Here is a 16,124-nt window from a genome sequence, read left to right on the forward strand (position 1 = left end):
TGCCCACTAACTACTTTTAACATATAGACATGTGTCTAAGGATAGCATCCCACTACAGAGTCAACTCATTAAGTCACACCACTTACAATGCCTCTCTCAAGGCATAAGCATGACATTCTAAGGATAGATCCTATCATGAAACTCTGAAACTCTACACTCATTTCTCAAAGTCATATATCAACCTTTAACAATATTTTGCATGTAATAATATCATAATTATCTCTACACAAGATACATTCATAATTTAAATCATGTCATAAATCAAGAAACATGTAGCATATATCATCATACTAAATATCAAGGTTATGAATTCTTAAGCATGCTAAATAGTTATTTTATTCAAAATAAGATAAAACTAACATTCTTATAACACATGAAATCACATTGCAAGATGCTTAAACTAACATGTATGCATTTTATTTAACTAAGGAGGAATTTATAAATGTTTACTTACCTGAAATGCTTAAATTTTAAATTTTAAATCTAAAGAATAACCATAGTCTTCTCTCAAGTTTTGATCTGAAATATACAAATTCCTGTATCATTATTTAAAGTCTCATCTTTGTAAAAAATTATAAACATATCCCTAGGCTTTAAAGTCAACTCTGACTTTGTTTTCTTAAACTTTGTCATCATATCCCCAACTGATGGATCCTACTCAAAGAGAAGAATCAAAGGAACTAAAAATCACTTGAATCCGATATTGGGGTGAAAAGTTATGCTTCATTTACTAATCAGGCATATCAAGGGCAAAATTATCTTTTAACTCTTCGACCATCCTTGGGTTCATGAAAAGTTTTCTAGATTCATTTTGTCTTTACACCAAACCTAATTCGCATTCACTATAGTTTATATTTAATTTAACTGAATTTTTTGATTGAATTTTGGATCCAGATCTACTCTTATTCTAATGCAGATCATTTAAGTTTTCAATTATAAACTCGATTGGATCCTGAATCTGGTACGATCGGTCTAAACCTTTTCGTAATAAGCTTGGTATAAGTATAGTGTCAACGATGGAACAAACTTGGATTTGAACTAAACCCAACCGAATCCAATTTGTTTTGGATCCACTATATGTACACGAGGTTCGATCTGAGTTTGAATACAACTTAGATCCAAACCTAGATCTCACTTGTATTAAAAAATTGAGGTCTTCACCATCTTGATTTTTGCTCTACTCTTTATACATGTCAATATTTGTTCTCTCTCTCTCTCTCTCTCTCTCTCTCACACACACACACACACACACACACACATATATATATACAAATATTTTTGTTTTCTAAAACATGGCGACCTAGTCTAGACCGAGTTGGTCTCTCCCAAAGGCTGGCTCGACTCGGTCTAGACCGAGTCAGTCTGCTGAAAACAGACCTTGAGTTGGTTTGTCCAAACCGAGTAGGTCTGCCAAAAAAATAAACCTAGCTCAGTCTATCTAGACTGAGTCGGTCTGCCAAAGAAAATAGACCTGACTCAGTCTATCTAGATCGAGTCGGTCTGCCAAAAAAAATAGACCCGACTCGGTGTATCAAGATCGAGTCGGTCTGTCAATATATTTTTTTTGCCTGACTGAGTCTGGACCGCTATCAGACCAAGTCATTAGGTACTTTGACTCGGTCTAGACATGCCCAGACCGAGTTGGTAGGTACTCTGACTCGATCTAGACATGCCTAGACCAAGTTAGTCTTTTGTTGTTGGTTCGGCTCGATCTGGGTCATACATAAACCGAGGGACATGGCCGACTCGATTTGCCACTCAAGACAGAGAGTCAGACTCTCTATCTCCCCCTCTTCTTTGTTGTGATTCTCCTCCGACAACCTTATGGTTGCCAATTGCTGGTACACGACACTTCCTCCCTTGCCACCCATTACAACTGCGGTGGCACCGTCAGCAATCACTGATTGCCGACGGCTGTCAACTTGACATTTTTCTTTTTGAAATCGCAGGCTGCCAACAACCTAGTTGACAGTGGTTGTGCCTCTCCACAACGAGTGGCAGGTGGCGTGCCTTGCCCCTTTTGAGTGGTAGGGACAGGGTCGCCTCCCTGTCACTGTGCCTCTACATTCGACGACAACTGCATGGTTGCCAACCCCCACTTTTTTTTCTTAAGAGAACAGGGGTGGGGGGGAGAAGAAGATGACTTACCTAGTTCATCGGTGATAGGGCAATCTTCACCGTCTTCTGGGTACTCTCCTCTTGTGACACCCCAATTTTTAAATCCTGAAAAATGGTGGATTTTTTTTTGAAATACTTTTAAATACTTTAACAAAATAGCAGTAAAAAAATTTATCAAGTCTAAAACTAGGCATGGTACTTCTCGTATACATTCATAACCATAGAACCCTAGAATTAAAAATTCAAACATTCATGAATTTAATTAAATATCCATAATTAATTACAATTGTCTAATTATAAATAAATCAAAATAAAAATATCAGTCTCAAAACATTGAAGGTGTGGGAAAGATATGGCTCGGTCCCTATCGCAACCTCTCGCCATCGCACATAAGTCTACTCATTTTTTGAAAACATTTAAAATCAAAGGATCAAACATACAATGTCTCAGTAGGGTAAAGCTACACTAAACAAGTAAAGCAAATTTATGAAAGTTGAAATTGCATCTAACTTTTCATAATGAATCAAATTAAATATAAAATAATTCAACATGCATCTCAATAATTCAAGTGAGTATATTATTAGCAAAAACATCAAATATGCATAATTTATTTCAACTTAAGCAGGTAAAATGCATGAACAATTAAAAATGCATGTACTTACTAATGCAGAAGCCAATCATATGCATGAACCAATTCTTATCTTTAATTACATTTTATTTCTTAGATGATGCATGTTATGCCTATCTAATGCACATACATTTAAGTTTTACTTCTTAGCTTCATAGGTACAAATACATGCACACACCTAGTTTAGGGCCATGATGCATATGATATTTTCATACAGGAATGACTTTAGTCTGGCCGGGCACCATTCACCTGTTCCGGGTGAGGAATGACAAAAGCAAGAGAGACTCCCAACACATCCACCTCAATGCATTAGAATTATACTCATGAGTTTTTTTCTCCTTACACTGCAGTCTAATACAAAAGGTTTTTTCTATCTTCGTGGGTAGGAATGAGCAACCTTCCATGCTCAAAATAAAGTTCCACGAAGCGAGATGTATCACTTGCCCTCTTCTTATAAGCCCTTACTTTAATGTTGCATGTTTCACTTATTTAAATTAAATGTCTTGCATGCAACATTATGATTGAATCCATTATGAGGATTCAACCACTTTAGGGTGATAGATGCATTTATTAGAGCATTACATTCGATAACATATTTATTTTTATGCTTTGTAAATACACGTGCATGTATATGTGATACACATTCATAACTTGCATGCATCCACACATTCACATCATCATCATCATCATCATCATCATAAGGATATTCATAAATATACAATAGGGATAACATTGAAACATTTACACTAAAATACGCAAGTCAGACCTTTCAGTCCCTTAGTGCATAGTTAGGCGAGCATATCTCATTAACTAACCATTCATTCATGCCTCAACATTGGCATATCATTATCTGCATATAAAAAAACTTTTGCAACATATATACAATCTGCATACTGATTATAATGGTACACATATTCATAAAAAAAATTACATAAGTATTTGGGGTTCGGTCCTTAGACCAGTTCTAAACTTGCAAAAGATCTAACTCTGTCCGACTGTTACAGAGTTTACAAAAACTTTTTCAGTCAGTGAACATAGCTGATTTTTTACATTTTGAAGGAAATTTTGTCAGCTTTCCAAAGCCATAAACCATTCATAAAAAATCATTCATATGAGAAAGTTACAAACGTTTTACTATGAACCTGTACTTTTCTATTTCGACTGTCACGAAATAGTGCTAATTCTATGAATAGAGCCCACAATTTCACAGTAGGTGTAAAATTTTGTTAGCTTTTCAACGCAATAAATTTCTCATCAAAACTTCTCTGGACGAGAGAGATACAAGCAATTTACCGATCGAGTGTCAGGTCAAAATTACGTAATACCGGGTATATGTATTCGGGTGGGGCCAAAATGGGTCACCAGAACCCATATCTCTGATTTTTTTTGGCATGAATTAAATAAAAAAATTATAAAAATCACACTACACTAGGCTAACATAATCTATAATAGACAAATCTATTTTTCTTAGCCGTTTGGCCAAAAAACAGACCTAGTTCATTTGACTTTAACTTGAATTAAAATAGAATTTCATGAAATGGATTTCAAATAATTAACCAAATTTCATAAAATGGTAGGAGTCTATAGGTATGCCATCCCATCCTATGTGGCATCCTAATTTAAATTTTAAATTATAATAAAGAAAAATAAACTTTAAAAACAAGTGAAATTAAAACTTACCAAAAAAAAAACTAAAAGAGGCAAATAAGTCAGTTTTCTTTTTTAAAAAACTAAGCCCATAAGGGGGGGGGGGGGGGGACCCTAGGGTATTTTAGAAAGGTCCAACAATAGCTGTACCAATGAAAGAAAGAGGAAAGAAAAGGAAAAAGAAAGAAAGAAAGAAGAAGAAAAGCCAACTTGCTTGCCAAGCAAACAAGTTGCCAATTTCAAGTTTTGGAAATGAACGCCAACCCATGTGAACCTACCCCCTTCCGTATATATTTAACTAGATTATACTAAATATACTATGTTATGTATATAGTATATAGTATATAGTATATATATATATATATATATATATATATATATATATATATATATATATATCGTATACTATGCTAGAAACAAAATGAATAAGAAAAAGATAATTAAAAAAAAGAGAAAATGTAAGTAAAATACAATTAGATTTAAAAACTTAGCTTAGATTAGATCAAGGGCTGAGATTAGCCCCAACCCTTGACCTAATCTAAGGGCTATAAAAAGGGAGGAGGGGCTCATGCCCCCCCCCCCATTTTGTTCCCCTTTTAATTTTTCCTCAAATTCTTTCTCTCTCCCAATTTCCCTTCTCTTTCCTCTTTTTTCCCTACACTATGACCTTGGTGTTCACCCTTGGCTTAGCAAAAAAAGGTTTCACGTGAATAAGAGGAGCTTTAATAGGTTGTGTGTGAAACTGTGGTTCATGTGGAATGGCCGGATCATGCGAAAAGATCAACCTAAGCGCGTAGGAATAAATTTCGTTAAAAAGGTAGGGGGATCTATGCTCAATTTGTAAAACAGAATTCATGACACTAATTTCATCGATTTTTCATAAGCATAGACTTTAAACCAAGCCTCTCACACATGGGTTTGGCTTAGGGCTATCGAAGTATGAAAATATAACGGGGTTTCAAGGGAAAACCTCTTTAGAAAACGTATTTTTCCCAAAAACCAATTTCTCAAAAAATAAAACTGTAAAATTTCAAAATACTTAGATTATGCCATGATTTTTCTATAAATCTTGATTTGAATTAGTAGAACATATTGGTATAGACGTTCTATAAAAAATTGTTGGATTTTCATGGTCGAAATCCTTAGATATTATGTATTTGGCTTTATTGGGTTTAAAAAAAATTAATAAATTTAGTGAAAATCATGATATACTTAGTTAAGTCCATGCAAAATTTAATTGTAATTTGTAGTGTATGTGCATGCTAATAGTATGTAATTATTGCATAATTTTTTGCTTTTTATTCATAGGAAAATTTCATGTTTTACTTATTAAATTAAGTAATTTACAAAAATTATTTCTGAGGAATGAAGCCATATATGAAAATGCAAATTCACATGAAATATTAATAAATAAAATTTATGTTAAGTCTACACCTAATTAAATTTCAATAATAAAATTTTGAATTTTCATATCATATAGCTATGTTAATGGTCTTGGCAATCTAGTTATCCTCGGACTGATCCGACCTCGCTCGATGAAATCTATAACGGTCTCAACAACTCAACTCCTCCCTTTGGATGTTGGCATCGACATCGCTTGGCAAGACCAAGCACGATCTCAACAACCCACTTTTTCTCCAAAAGCACTAGCCTGACATCGTTCGATGAGACCTAAATGGTCTCCACAACACAATGGTTTTCAAACTGGCCCCACCTCGTTCGGCGAGACCAATCATGGTCTCAGCAACACGGTTTTTCTTCAAAAGCACTGGCCCGAACTTGTTCGGTGGAACCTGCAACGGTCCCCACAATCAGTGGTTTTCAAACTCGCCCGACCTCGCTCGATGGAACTAAGCACAATCTCGGCAACCTAGTTTTCCTCCAAAAATAGTGGCCCAACCTCGTTCAGTGAGACCTGCAATGGTCCCCACAACCCAGTGGTTTTGAAACTGGCTCGACCTCGCTCAACAGAACCAAGCACAATCTGGGCCACCTAGTTTTCCTTCAAAAATACTAGCCCAACCTCGTTCGGCAGGACCCAAAATGGTCTCCACAACCCAATGGTTTTAAAATTGGTCCGACCTCATTTGACAGTATTAAGCACAGTCTCGGTAACCCAATCATGTTTCAAAATTTGGTCGTCTATTTCTTTGTCATAAACTGGATCACATTGATTAATGACAAATAGAGGCGTCTATAGACACCTAAATTTTTTTAGAGCACCCTGACTTCCCCGTCTATTATGTCTAGACTTTGTCGTCCCTTGTCCTAGCCATCCCACCATGGGACGACCCTAGTTCAAGTCGTCCTGGCCTGATTCCACCTTGGGATGGCCAACCAAGGTTGATCGTTTCACCATAAGATGCCTCCTTGGCTGGGTCATCCCATCCTGTCCCCACCGAATCAGCCTAGTCCCACCTTCGGACGACTTGCTAAGGTTGGTCATCCCATTATGGGACGACCCCTTGGTTGGATCATCCCAACATGGGACTGCCCCTTGGTTGGGTCATCCCGGCCTGGTTCCACCTTTGGACGGCCAACCAAGTTGGTCGTCCCACCATGGAATGACCCCTTGGCTAGCCATTCCGTCCTGTCCCCACTTGACCAGCCTATTCTCACCTTGAGACGGCCAGCCAAGGTTGGTTGTCCCACCATGGGATGACCCCTTAGCTGGGTTGTCCCGTCCTGGCCCCACCTTGGGACGGCCAACCAAGGTTGGTCGTCCCACCTTGGAATGACCCCTTGGTTGGGTTGTCTCGTCTGGTCCAACCCAATCCTGCCTCGTCTTGCCATCTTGGGACGACCCTTGGTTTGGTCGTCCCACCTTAGGTCTTATCCCTAACGAGGGGATAAGCTACAATCCATTTTTATCTCTACAATTTTTATCCCTATCATTTCCCCCTCCTATGCATTTTTCAAGAGGAAAAGACTCTTATGGATGAGTCTTATCCCTATTTAGGATAGATTCGATTTTATTTAGACTGAATCTGAATCTGAAAAATTCGGTAATCTATATCCCACTTGAAATCCTATAAATAGGGCTTACCACTACAACCTAATTATTTGAAAATCACATACCTGAGTGTTGGTTCTGTTAAAAAAATCTATCCAAGTCCGGCCTATACTCTTTCATGACGTCATTGAAGAACCCTCGTACCTATGCGTAGGTGCTAATGGACCAAAAGAAGACTAAAAAGAATTAAATAGATCTTCGAGTCCAAAAAAAGGTATTTTTCATACCCCTAATTTGTGTATTTCAATTTTATTTAATCTTTTTATTGGTGCTTATACACATTTGATTTTTATTTGCATACTTGAATATGCGATGGTGCAATTCGAGCTACAAAGATCGAAAAACTTCTCTAGACTCTCCTTTTCTCCTGGTCAAAGGACAGTTAAGACTCGTATACAGCGTCCCCACACATTTTTAAAAGGATTTTGCAAATCCTAGTAGGTCAATCTTTTCACCCTCATTTTTTTTAAATAATACCCAATTCTAAATTAAGTCTAAAAGTAAGACCCAAACTTAACCCAATCTCCTTCGGGTTCGGGTACACTCAAAAACTATGGACCCATATGGGTTAACATGTTCGGGTATGCATTGGGTAAGGTCTTTAATAAACCCATTTTGATTCGAGTCGGATTTTGGTATGGCTGAAAAAGTAGACCCATATGAATATGGTTGGCAAACTCAGCAAGTCAACTCATGACTTGCCCAAGTTGCCTCGTATCGATGCCTAATCGAGTCAAAAAAATAGTAGGACTCGGTTAGGTCTAGACTCGACCAAGTCCATACTTTGACTAGTCTGAGTCAATTGAAACTGAGTTTCAAGAGACTTGGCGGAGTCAGCAGAATGTCATCTACTTTTTTTTTTCAGCAACCAACTTAAATAATTTTTTTTTAAAATATGTTTAGCCACCGCCCTTACACCCAATTAGAGATATATTCTTTTAATGACTTCACTTATTCCTTTGCATGCTGTTCACACTTTTTTTAGTAAGATTGATTTTTTAATTAAATGTAATTAAGTCCATCTAATTTTAAAACGTTAGGCACCATTCCTCAGGCCCAATTAAGTGGTCTAATACGAATCCAGACTGTATTATATACTGTTTTCCGTAAGCTAATAAACTGGTAGGTCCCAGCTTTCTATCATTTTTTCAACTTCTTGTCCGTGGAGCGTCCATGGCCGTTTGAAATAACAATTATTTCAGTCCCTGATCACCGACTTCATGTTGACAAGTCAAATCTTTGCAACTGTTTGCTCTTGGGAGTTTAATGAAACGTTATCTTTCTCTTCAAAAAAAAAAAAATCCCCATTTGAGTTGTTTTATGCTCGGCTGATGTTTTTATCATTGCTTATTTATTAAAAAACATGTTTTTATTTCAAATTGTTTTGACAAAATTTGTGAATAATTTATATTAGGTACATGTATAATGTATATATGATTGTCCAACTAAAACAAGTTTAAAGACCTTCCAATATATGGACAATGAAAAATCGATGGCTTATAATGCATTTAAAACTTTACAATACTTGTGGGACAATGATTTTTAGTTCTTTTAAAAATGCATTTGTACATCGAAAATCATAATACAAAATGTCGCTCACTAAATGAATGATAAAAATCCAACATATAGATAAAAAACTCAATCATTAGAGAAATATGACCCATCAATTATATCAACAACTGTAGATTTTAAACCGTCCAACTAAAATAAGATCTAAAATCTACACCCAACAACGATTGAATGACTTTAACGCGTGAATATTTCACCGATCAGACCTCATATATTTATTCTTTATAATTTATTTAGTAAAAACTATGCTTTGCACGAAGACCTTTCAATATACAGACATTCTTCAAAACATAAAAAATTGACGGCTTATAATGCATTTACAATATAAAGTATTGTGGGCCAGTGTATGTCGCTCACTAAATGAATGATAAAAATTCAAAATATATAGTTCGATTGATGAAAAACTCAATCATTAGAGAAAGATGATTCATCAATTATATCTGCAATTGTTGATTTTAAACCTTCTTTTGGTTGAACGCCCACTCTAAAGTTTTATATATATATATATATATATATATATATATATATATATATATATATATATATATATATATATATATATATAATGATAGCTGTGAAATCCACAGGTTCTAAATCCGTGGTCAAACACGCTGACCATCCATAGTACGCAGAAAAATGAGCATTAGCAGCGATAAAAGTCACCGCTAATGACCTTTAATGGCGAATTTTGTCGCCACTAATGCCCGTTTGGTGAAAAACTCACCATTTTAACGCTATTTTTTTTGCACGTGATGATGGATGGCCAGCGTGATTGACCACCAATTTAGAAACTAAGCATTTTGCAGCTACGAATTTCATATATATATATATATATATATATATATATATATATATATATAGAGAGAGAGAGAGAGAGAGAGAGAGAGCTGATTTTCTGATGGCACATTAGATATACTTGACATTTATAAACCCATTCGTGCACCTTTAGGTTCTCATACAAGGCTTCAACTGGATAAACATAACCGTGGCAATGCTAGAAGCAAAACCCCGAGAACGTAAACTTTTTATTCTTCGGCTATAGCAAAAACAAAAGTACACTAGATGTTTAACAAGGATAAACATAATTTTTTGAAGAAACATAATTAAGCAGGAAGAACAAAAAGAATGAGAGGATTGAATGGAGGAGATACGAAAGATTTCCCGGCCTGCGAATTATACAACCAGTGAAACATGATTTTTGCCAATTATAAGGAATAAGAGACTCTTCACTGCTTAGAGAACTCGATAACCAGACCTCTCCTACTTCCTGTTTTATTGAAATTGGAGCCTGAGGAATCTTCATGCTTATCAAGACTCGTCAAGCTCAAGATAATGTGAATGCGAGGCTGCAAGCAATGCTGCTCCAATACCAGAGCCATCATTGGAATGTTGAAGGACCACCATCTTAGAGGCTTCATCACCAAGTAGCTCCACGAGAGTGTCCTCTAAGCAATTTCTGAAATAGGTGTAATGCTCATAGAGCCCACCATCTACGGCCACAACTGTTTTCTGCCTCTCGCCATCTCCAACCACATCCCTTCCCAGTTTCTTCAATATGCCCAAGATCCCAGCAGCGGCCAAACGGGCACCTCTTACAGCAACAATATCACAAACTTCAATGACGACTTTGCGACTACTGAGAGAAGTATTTGATATCTGAAAGAAAAGGAAAGACAAGGGAATAGAGATCCATCAATACACTAGACATTCTTCATAAGCATTAAAAGCTAATGATTTATACTGGCTGCACGAGTGAACTAATAAAAGTCTTTATCACACCCATAAAATTCTGCTTAACAAAAGAAGATTAAAGCATACCCCTAACACATCCTTCAGTTTAGCTCCAACAACCCTCAGATCGACAGAGGTATCATGATGCATTGCTGACATGACTGGTGTTCTTCAATCAAACAAAAGCAAATTTATCATATTCATATCACAGTATATATGCAAGTAATGAGAAAAATGACAACATTGAACTGCAAAACAAAGATCTCAATAGAACATGCCTAATCATAAAGGCCTATTTAACCGTCACAAATCCATCTTGGCTCTGAATGTGTGTGTGTGTGTGGTGGTGGTGGTGGTGGTGGGGGAGGGGGGGGGGGAGCGCAAAGTGGGATGATTCCTCCACAAAAATGAATGTGGTCAGGGGTTTATATAACGATCGTTGTTCGTTTATTATTTCTGTCATTTTTGTACACAAAAAATAGACTTCCAGAGCCTTTTGAACATCAACTTGGATTCTGGTTCACATTTGAGACCTACAGATCTGACTGATCATATTACTCTCTGATAGGGTGGGTCTGATGAAATTAGAGATGCTTGAGTTGGTTTGTTGTCCCATAACCCTAGATACACACCACCAAAGCACAAACTTCTACTTTGAATCTGGGAATTTCAGAGTGGAAATTGAATATCTGGACATGGACAATGCAATTCGAAGATGAAGCAGACAAGTCTCAAGTCTTAGTTATGCTTCAAGTCCCAATATTGAAAAGCTTCCAAATTTCAACAAAATAATCATGGTTCAGTAGGATAACTAAAGCTTTCAAAGACAATATCCTACCGTAGGATGAATGGAACTTGAAGTTTGGGTGGAACACTTTCACCAAATAGAGCAGCCTCTTCAGCCAATCTCCATAAGACTCTCCGAACAATTTCACCCAAGTACATTCCTGAGATCATTTTCTCATATATCTGTCAAGAACACAATGTTTCAATATTTAAAGCATCTCAAGTATTTGCAAAGATGATAATTATAGCCATTTCAAGGACTTGCCTGTTCACCAGGGTTCAGACTCTCGGTATCAAGTGCCCGGTCATATTCAGTAATTGGAAGATGAGCACATCGAAAATTCCCCCACTCCATGTTGATGACCTGCAGCATAGAAAACACAATGACGCATTAAATGTTCCTGTATTTTCTCATTTTCTGGTTTTCCTATTTTCCAGCAATATATAAAGCAAGAATGCATGTGACTCATTCAAGCAACATGTGCAAATGAAGCCACTTAAAAATATATTGATCAGTCCCAGGATAAAGAGTAAGAGATACACAAGGTGAAGGAGGATTCAAAAGTTTCTAACCATCTGTCCGGATTTAGGTAAAGGCCCATTCAATTTAGGAATTGATTGTGCATGCTCCACATATGCAGCATTTGTCCCGGTACCCAAGATCACAGCAGCAACAACGTCATTGTTATCATATCTGCCTCCAGCTAATGTTCCAATTGTATCATTGACCTAATTCATATGAACCAAGTACCCACACCATAAAAATGAATAAAGGAAAAACTTAAGCACCGTCGACCAAATACCCAACAACTAAACCCAAAAGAAACAAGGGCATGTTTTGTACCAGTGCAGCCACACGCATATCAAGACCTTGCCTATCAAGTGCGGCAGTCAGTTCAGCAACTACATCTTTGCCAACCTACAGGAAAAACATGAAATCACAATCAGGGAAAGAGAAAAACTACATAAATGGATAATGCATACTAAGAATGGTAGGAATGTAGGACACCACTCAGGAAGATATGTTTCTCCACTGAACGACATTGACTTCACATATATTACAAGAATATTATGCACTATTAGTTTTCCTTGCTATTGACATCAGTCTCCAAAAATTGCAGAAACATGAATTGCACAGTTGAACTTTTGCTGCAATATATAAAGCTATTGTTGTAAAACAAATCTCACAATCATGACAGGGGATCACACATCAATAACTTGTTCAACGCCTCACTTCCCTGTCGATAGCTGATTAAAATTACTGTTGACGATCATGACATGCACACTGAAAAACATAATATATTTATTCAAGTCATAAGAATACCACAATCATGCCAACTCCTCACACGTCATTTAGTGCATGTTTGCTACCATTAGAATTAAAGACTTCATCCTGCTTTTCCACAGATTTAATTTCTCCTCCATGAAAAAATGGTGGAACCTGTCTCTTAATTTATTTTGGACATAATTTAAAAACCCAGTTACTCGCCTGAGTTGACCAGACTTACGACTAGATCTGGGCAACCAAATGGATTGACCAGGTTCTTGATAAAATTTGCCTAAGATTCACTTGAATCGGCCTATTAACTGATTATATATGTCACCTCCCTTATTTTGGCACTCTTTGCCTTTCTTTAATATTTTCCCATTTTTTTCTGTCAGGAAAGAAAATAAGAGAGTAGGAAACGCTAGTCTTATATAACTTGTTATACAACTTTTATTTTCTTTGGAGTGGCGAGGTTTGTCAAATGGCCAAAATCATGAAACAAAGCTATAGCTGGAAACAAAATTAATAAACAAAAAGATCTTCCCAGTTACTGCAACAGATCCATATAATTAAGATACTAAGCAAATAATGCTTGCTTGGAAGGAATTATATTTTCCTCAAAAATCTCGAAGGAGATTATCTCCAAAAATTTGTAGTCCAATTGATAAAAGATGAATGATGAATATGAACATAGTAAGAGAAACTTGGTCTAATTTCTCCAAAACGGAAGGACCAAATCATATAGTCCAATCAGTGAATGAAAAAAAAAATAAAGCAGAGAGAATCAGCACACTAACCGTCTCATCAATTGAGAAACCTTTGGTCCACTTGATCAACGTCCCAGATGCAATTGAGTTTTGTTTGACAGGAAAGGAAAACGTAAACCCAAGTTCTCTCTGCCTGTTAGACGGAAACTGAAAATCTTCACCTTCTGTAGCAACAAATTTTGCCAGAGCTGCTGCTATGTAATCAAACAGATCCTGCGATCCTTCCCCATTTTTCGATTTCACAAGAAAGCTTTTAACAAGAGAATGGATATAGTCAAGCAAATACAAGATGAATTACACTACCCACCTTAGAGGATCCAACCATCAGTTCAGGGGGAATTGACACTTCTTCAAACTCCTTTTTTACTACACGTGGTTCCTTGCCCCCCAACTGTACGCGCAAAGTTCGGAAATTCGTTCCACCAAGGTCTAAAGCATAATATAGCCCCTTTTCATCCCTGGAAAGCAATCATAGAGAAAGAAAATTAGGATATGCTGTCTCTCTCTCAAAAATATTGATTTTAGTTTTTTTTTTTCATGAGCAAATCTTTCCTCCATTTGACCTTGGCGTGAAGGCAAAAAGTAGTACATGCAATCTCAGAGACAACATAAGAAGAAACTAATGGGCTACCAGGGACAAGCTCATGATGTTACTGAACTAATTATGAGCACATTTCTAGAACACATTTCCCGTCAATAGCACAACTAATAGAAAACCAGGAAAGCGAATACCAATTCATCACGTAAGCACCAACCCAAGTGCACATACAAGTCCAAGAAAGTGAACATCACAGCATCAAACACAGGGAAGAAACCGGAAATGCCTAAAAGAAGAAACAAAAACGAAAAGAATAAAGTGGAGCACGCATTCATCATTCACCACCAGCATGTACAAATAAATAAATAAAAACAATATATATATATATATATATATATATATATATATATATATATATATATATATATATATATAGAGAGAGAGAGAGAGAGAGAGAGAGAGAGAGAGAGAGTTATTACAGAAAACACGTGCAAAAGACGAAGCACCATGCATCACAGCAAAGCAAATTCTAGTGGTTCAGAAAAGACACATACCATACTCCTACAACATCACAAAATGACGAAGATGTCATAATCCCATACTCTTAAAAAGAAGCTAAAAGCATAACCTCCACAAAAGAAAACAAAATTTCAACTGAGCAACAAAGCCAAAACTACTCATTAAATGATTAGTAATGAAAATTTCGAGTTTTCTAAAATGAAGGGTCAGAAATTCAAGAAAGAAAAAGAAACACTATAGAAAATGTGACTCTTGCATAATTAATACAACCTTTATCACGAATTCACGATCACATTAAGAAAGATAAGAGATGAGGGAGCTAAAACAAGAAAAACAAGAAAAGAGTCAGCGGGAAGGGGGGAGAAGAGGGGACTAACCCCGTGGGCAGATTGTCCACGTAGCTGATGATCATTTTGAGCATGCTCCGGCCCTCCGCCGCGAGCCCGGCGTGCATCTCCGCCGCCATCACGTTGGCCATCTGGCGGAGCCGCTCCGGCGGCGCCGCGCACCGCTCCTCCAGCTCGCGGAGGATCGCGTCGGTGAGGTTTTCCCGCTCGGAGCCCCTCATCGCCGCCGCCACGCACGCCGTAGCCGCGCACACGATCGCTGTCCCCATCGCAGCCTTCCGCATCCCTTCCGACCCACCCCTCGAAAAAAAAAGAAAACCCTGAAACTAATGAAGAGAAGCTCTATAGATCCCCCGCCGATCGCCGGAATATTCCAAGATCAAAGACCAGGACGAATCTCAGAGGGAGCCCATGCTCCTCCTCCACCGGACGAAATCCGCAAAAAACGCGACCGGGAAGAAAGCGAAACGCAAGAGGAGAGGCCTCCTCCGGCTGAGAAGATTCCCGTGGATGTCGCTCCGCCAGAAACCTCAACAAGAACTCTGCCAAACCTCCGCTACAGAGAGATCAGAAGGCAAAACAAGAAATGAAGAAGCAGAAGAAAAAGAAAACCCGCGTAACTCTCCGGCAAGATCTAGGAGAAAGTGAGGAGATCCCGTTCAGATACGCCGGAACTCGGAAACGAGAGAGTTCAGTCAAAATCTCGAAAACGAGCAAGGAAGCCGGAGGAAGCAAGCGAAGAAGAGGTGGGTTTTTCAAGAGAGAGGGAGGAGAATAAATTAACCTCTCCATTTTGAGAAAATGACTAAAATACCCTAGTTATCCGCGGTATTGTTCCTTCATTCTTGGAAGGGTAGAAGGGAAAAAGGAAATTTGTGTCATAAATGCCAAACGTACAGTCTGAACACTCGCCGCTCCTTTTCCTTCTTCTGGTGAGATTGTGGATAAGGATCACAGTAGGGAGGGAGCCCTTACTGTCTTGGGACTAGTTATATCCTTTTCTGGATAAACTTTTAATTCTAATTTTCTTTTCTTTAATATTATTCTTCCCATTCAAGCCATCATTTTTTTTTTTAAATTTTTCTTAAGTTTTAATATTTATGCTTTAAAAATATAGGGTTGGATGAGATGGTTCGGGTCGTTGGGGTTTGAAACCCATTATGACGAGGGTCATGATACAGAGTTAATAATTAA

The 16,124-nt window shown here is 37.4% G+C and overlaps 1 protein-coding gene across 1 annotated transcript; it reads right to left on the minus strand.

Moving 5' to 3' along the window:
• Positions 1 to 9,954: 9,954 nt before the first annotated feature.
• On the minus strand, positions 9,955 to 15,677 carry LOC149820392 (hexokinase-1-like). The gene is made up of 9 exons (XM_089982753.1): positions 14,961 to 15,677; positions 13,834 to 13,984; positions 13,557 to 13,739; positions 12,337 to 12,411; positions 12,066 to 12,221; positions 11,758 to 11,856; positions 11,545 to 11,675; positions 10,794 to 10,875; positions 9,955 to 10,631 (listed from the first exon to the last, which is right to left on the minus strand). Exons 1-9 carry the CDS (start codon positions 15,212 to 15,214, stop codon positions 10,284 to 10,286), a joined length of 1,479 nt encoding a protein of 492 aa, XP_089838879.1. The 5' UTR covers positions 15,215 to 15,677; the 3' UTR covers positions 9,955 to 10,283.
• Positions 15,678 to 16,124: the final 447 nt, after the last annotated feature.

This window comes from Nuphar pumila, chromosome 12 (genome assembly GCF_984573655.1).
Source record: "Nuphar pumila chromosome 12, dmNupPumi1.hap1.1, whole genome shotgun sequence".
Lineage (NCBI taxonomy): Eukaryota > Viridiplantae > Streptophyta > Magnoliopsida > Nymphaeales > Nymphaeaceae > Nuphar > Nuphar pumila.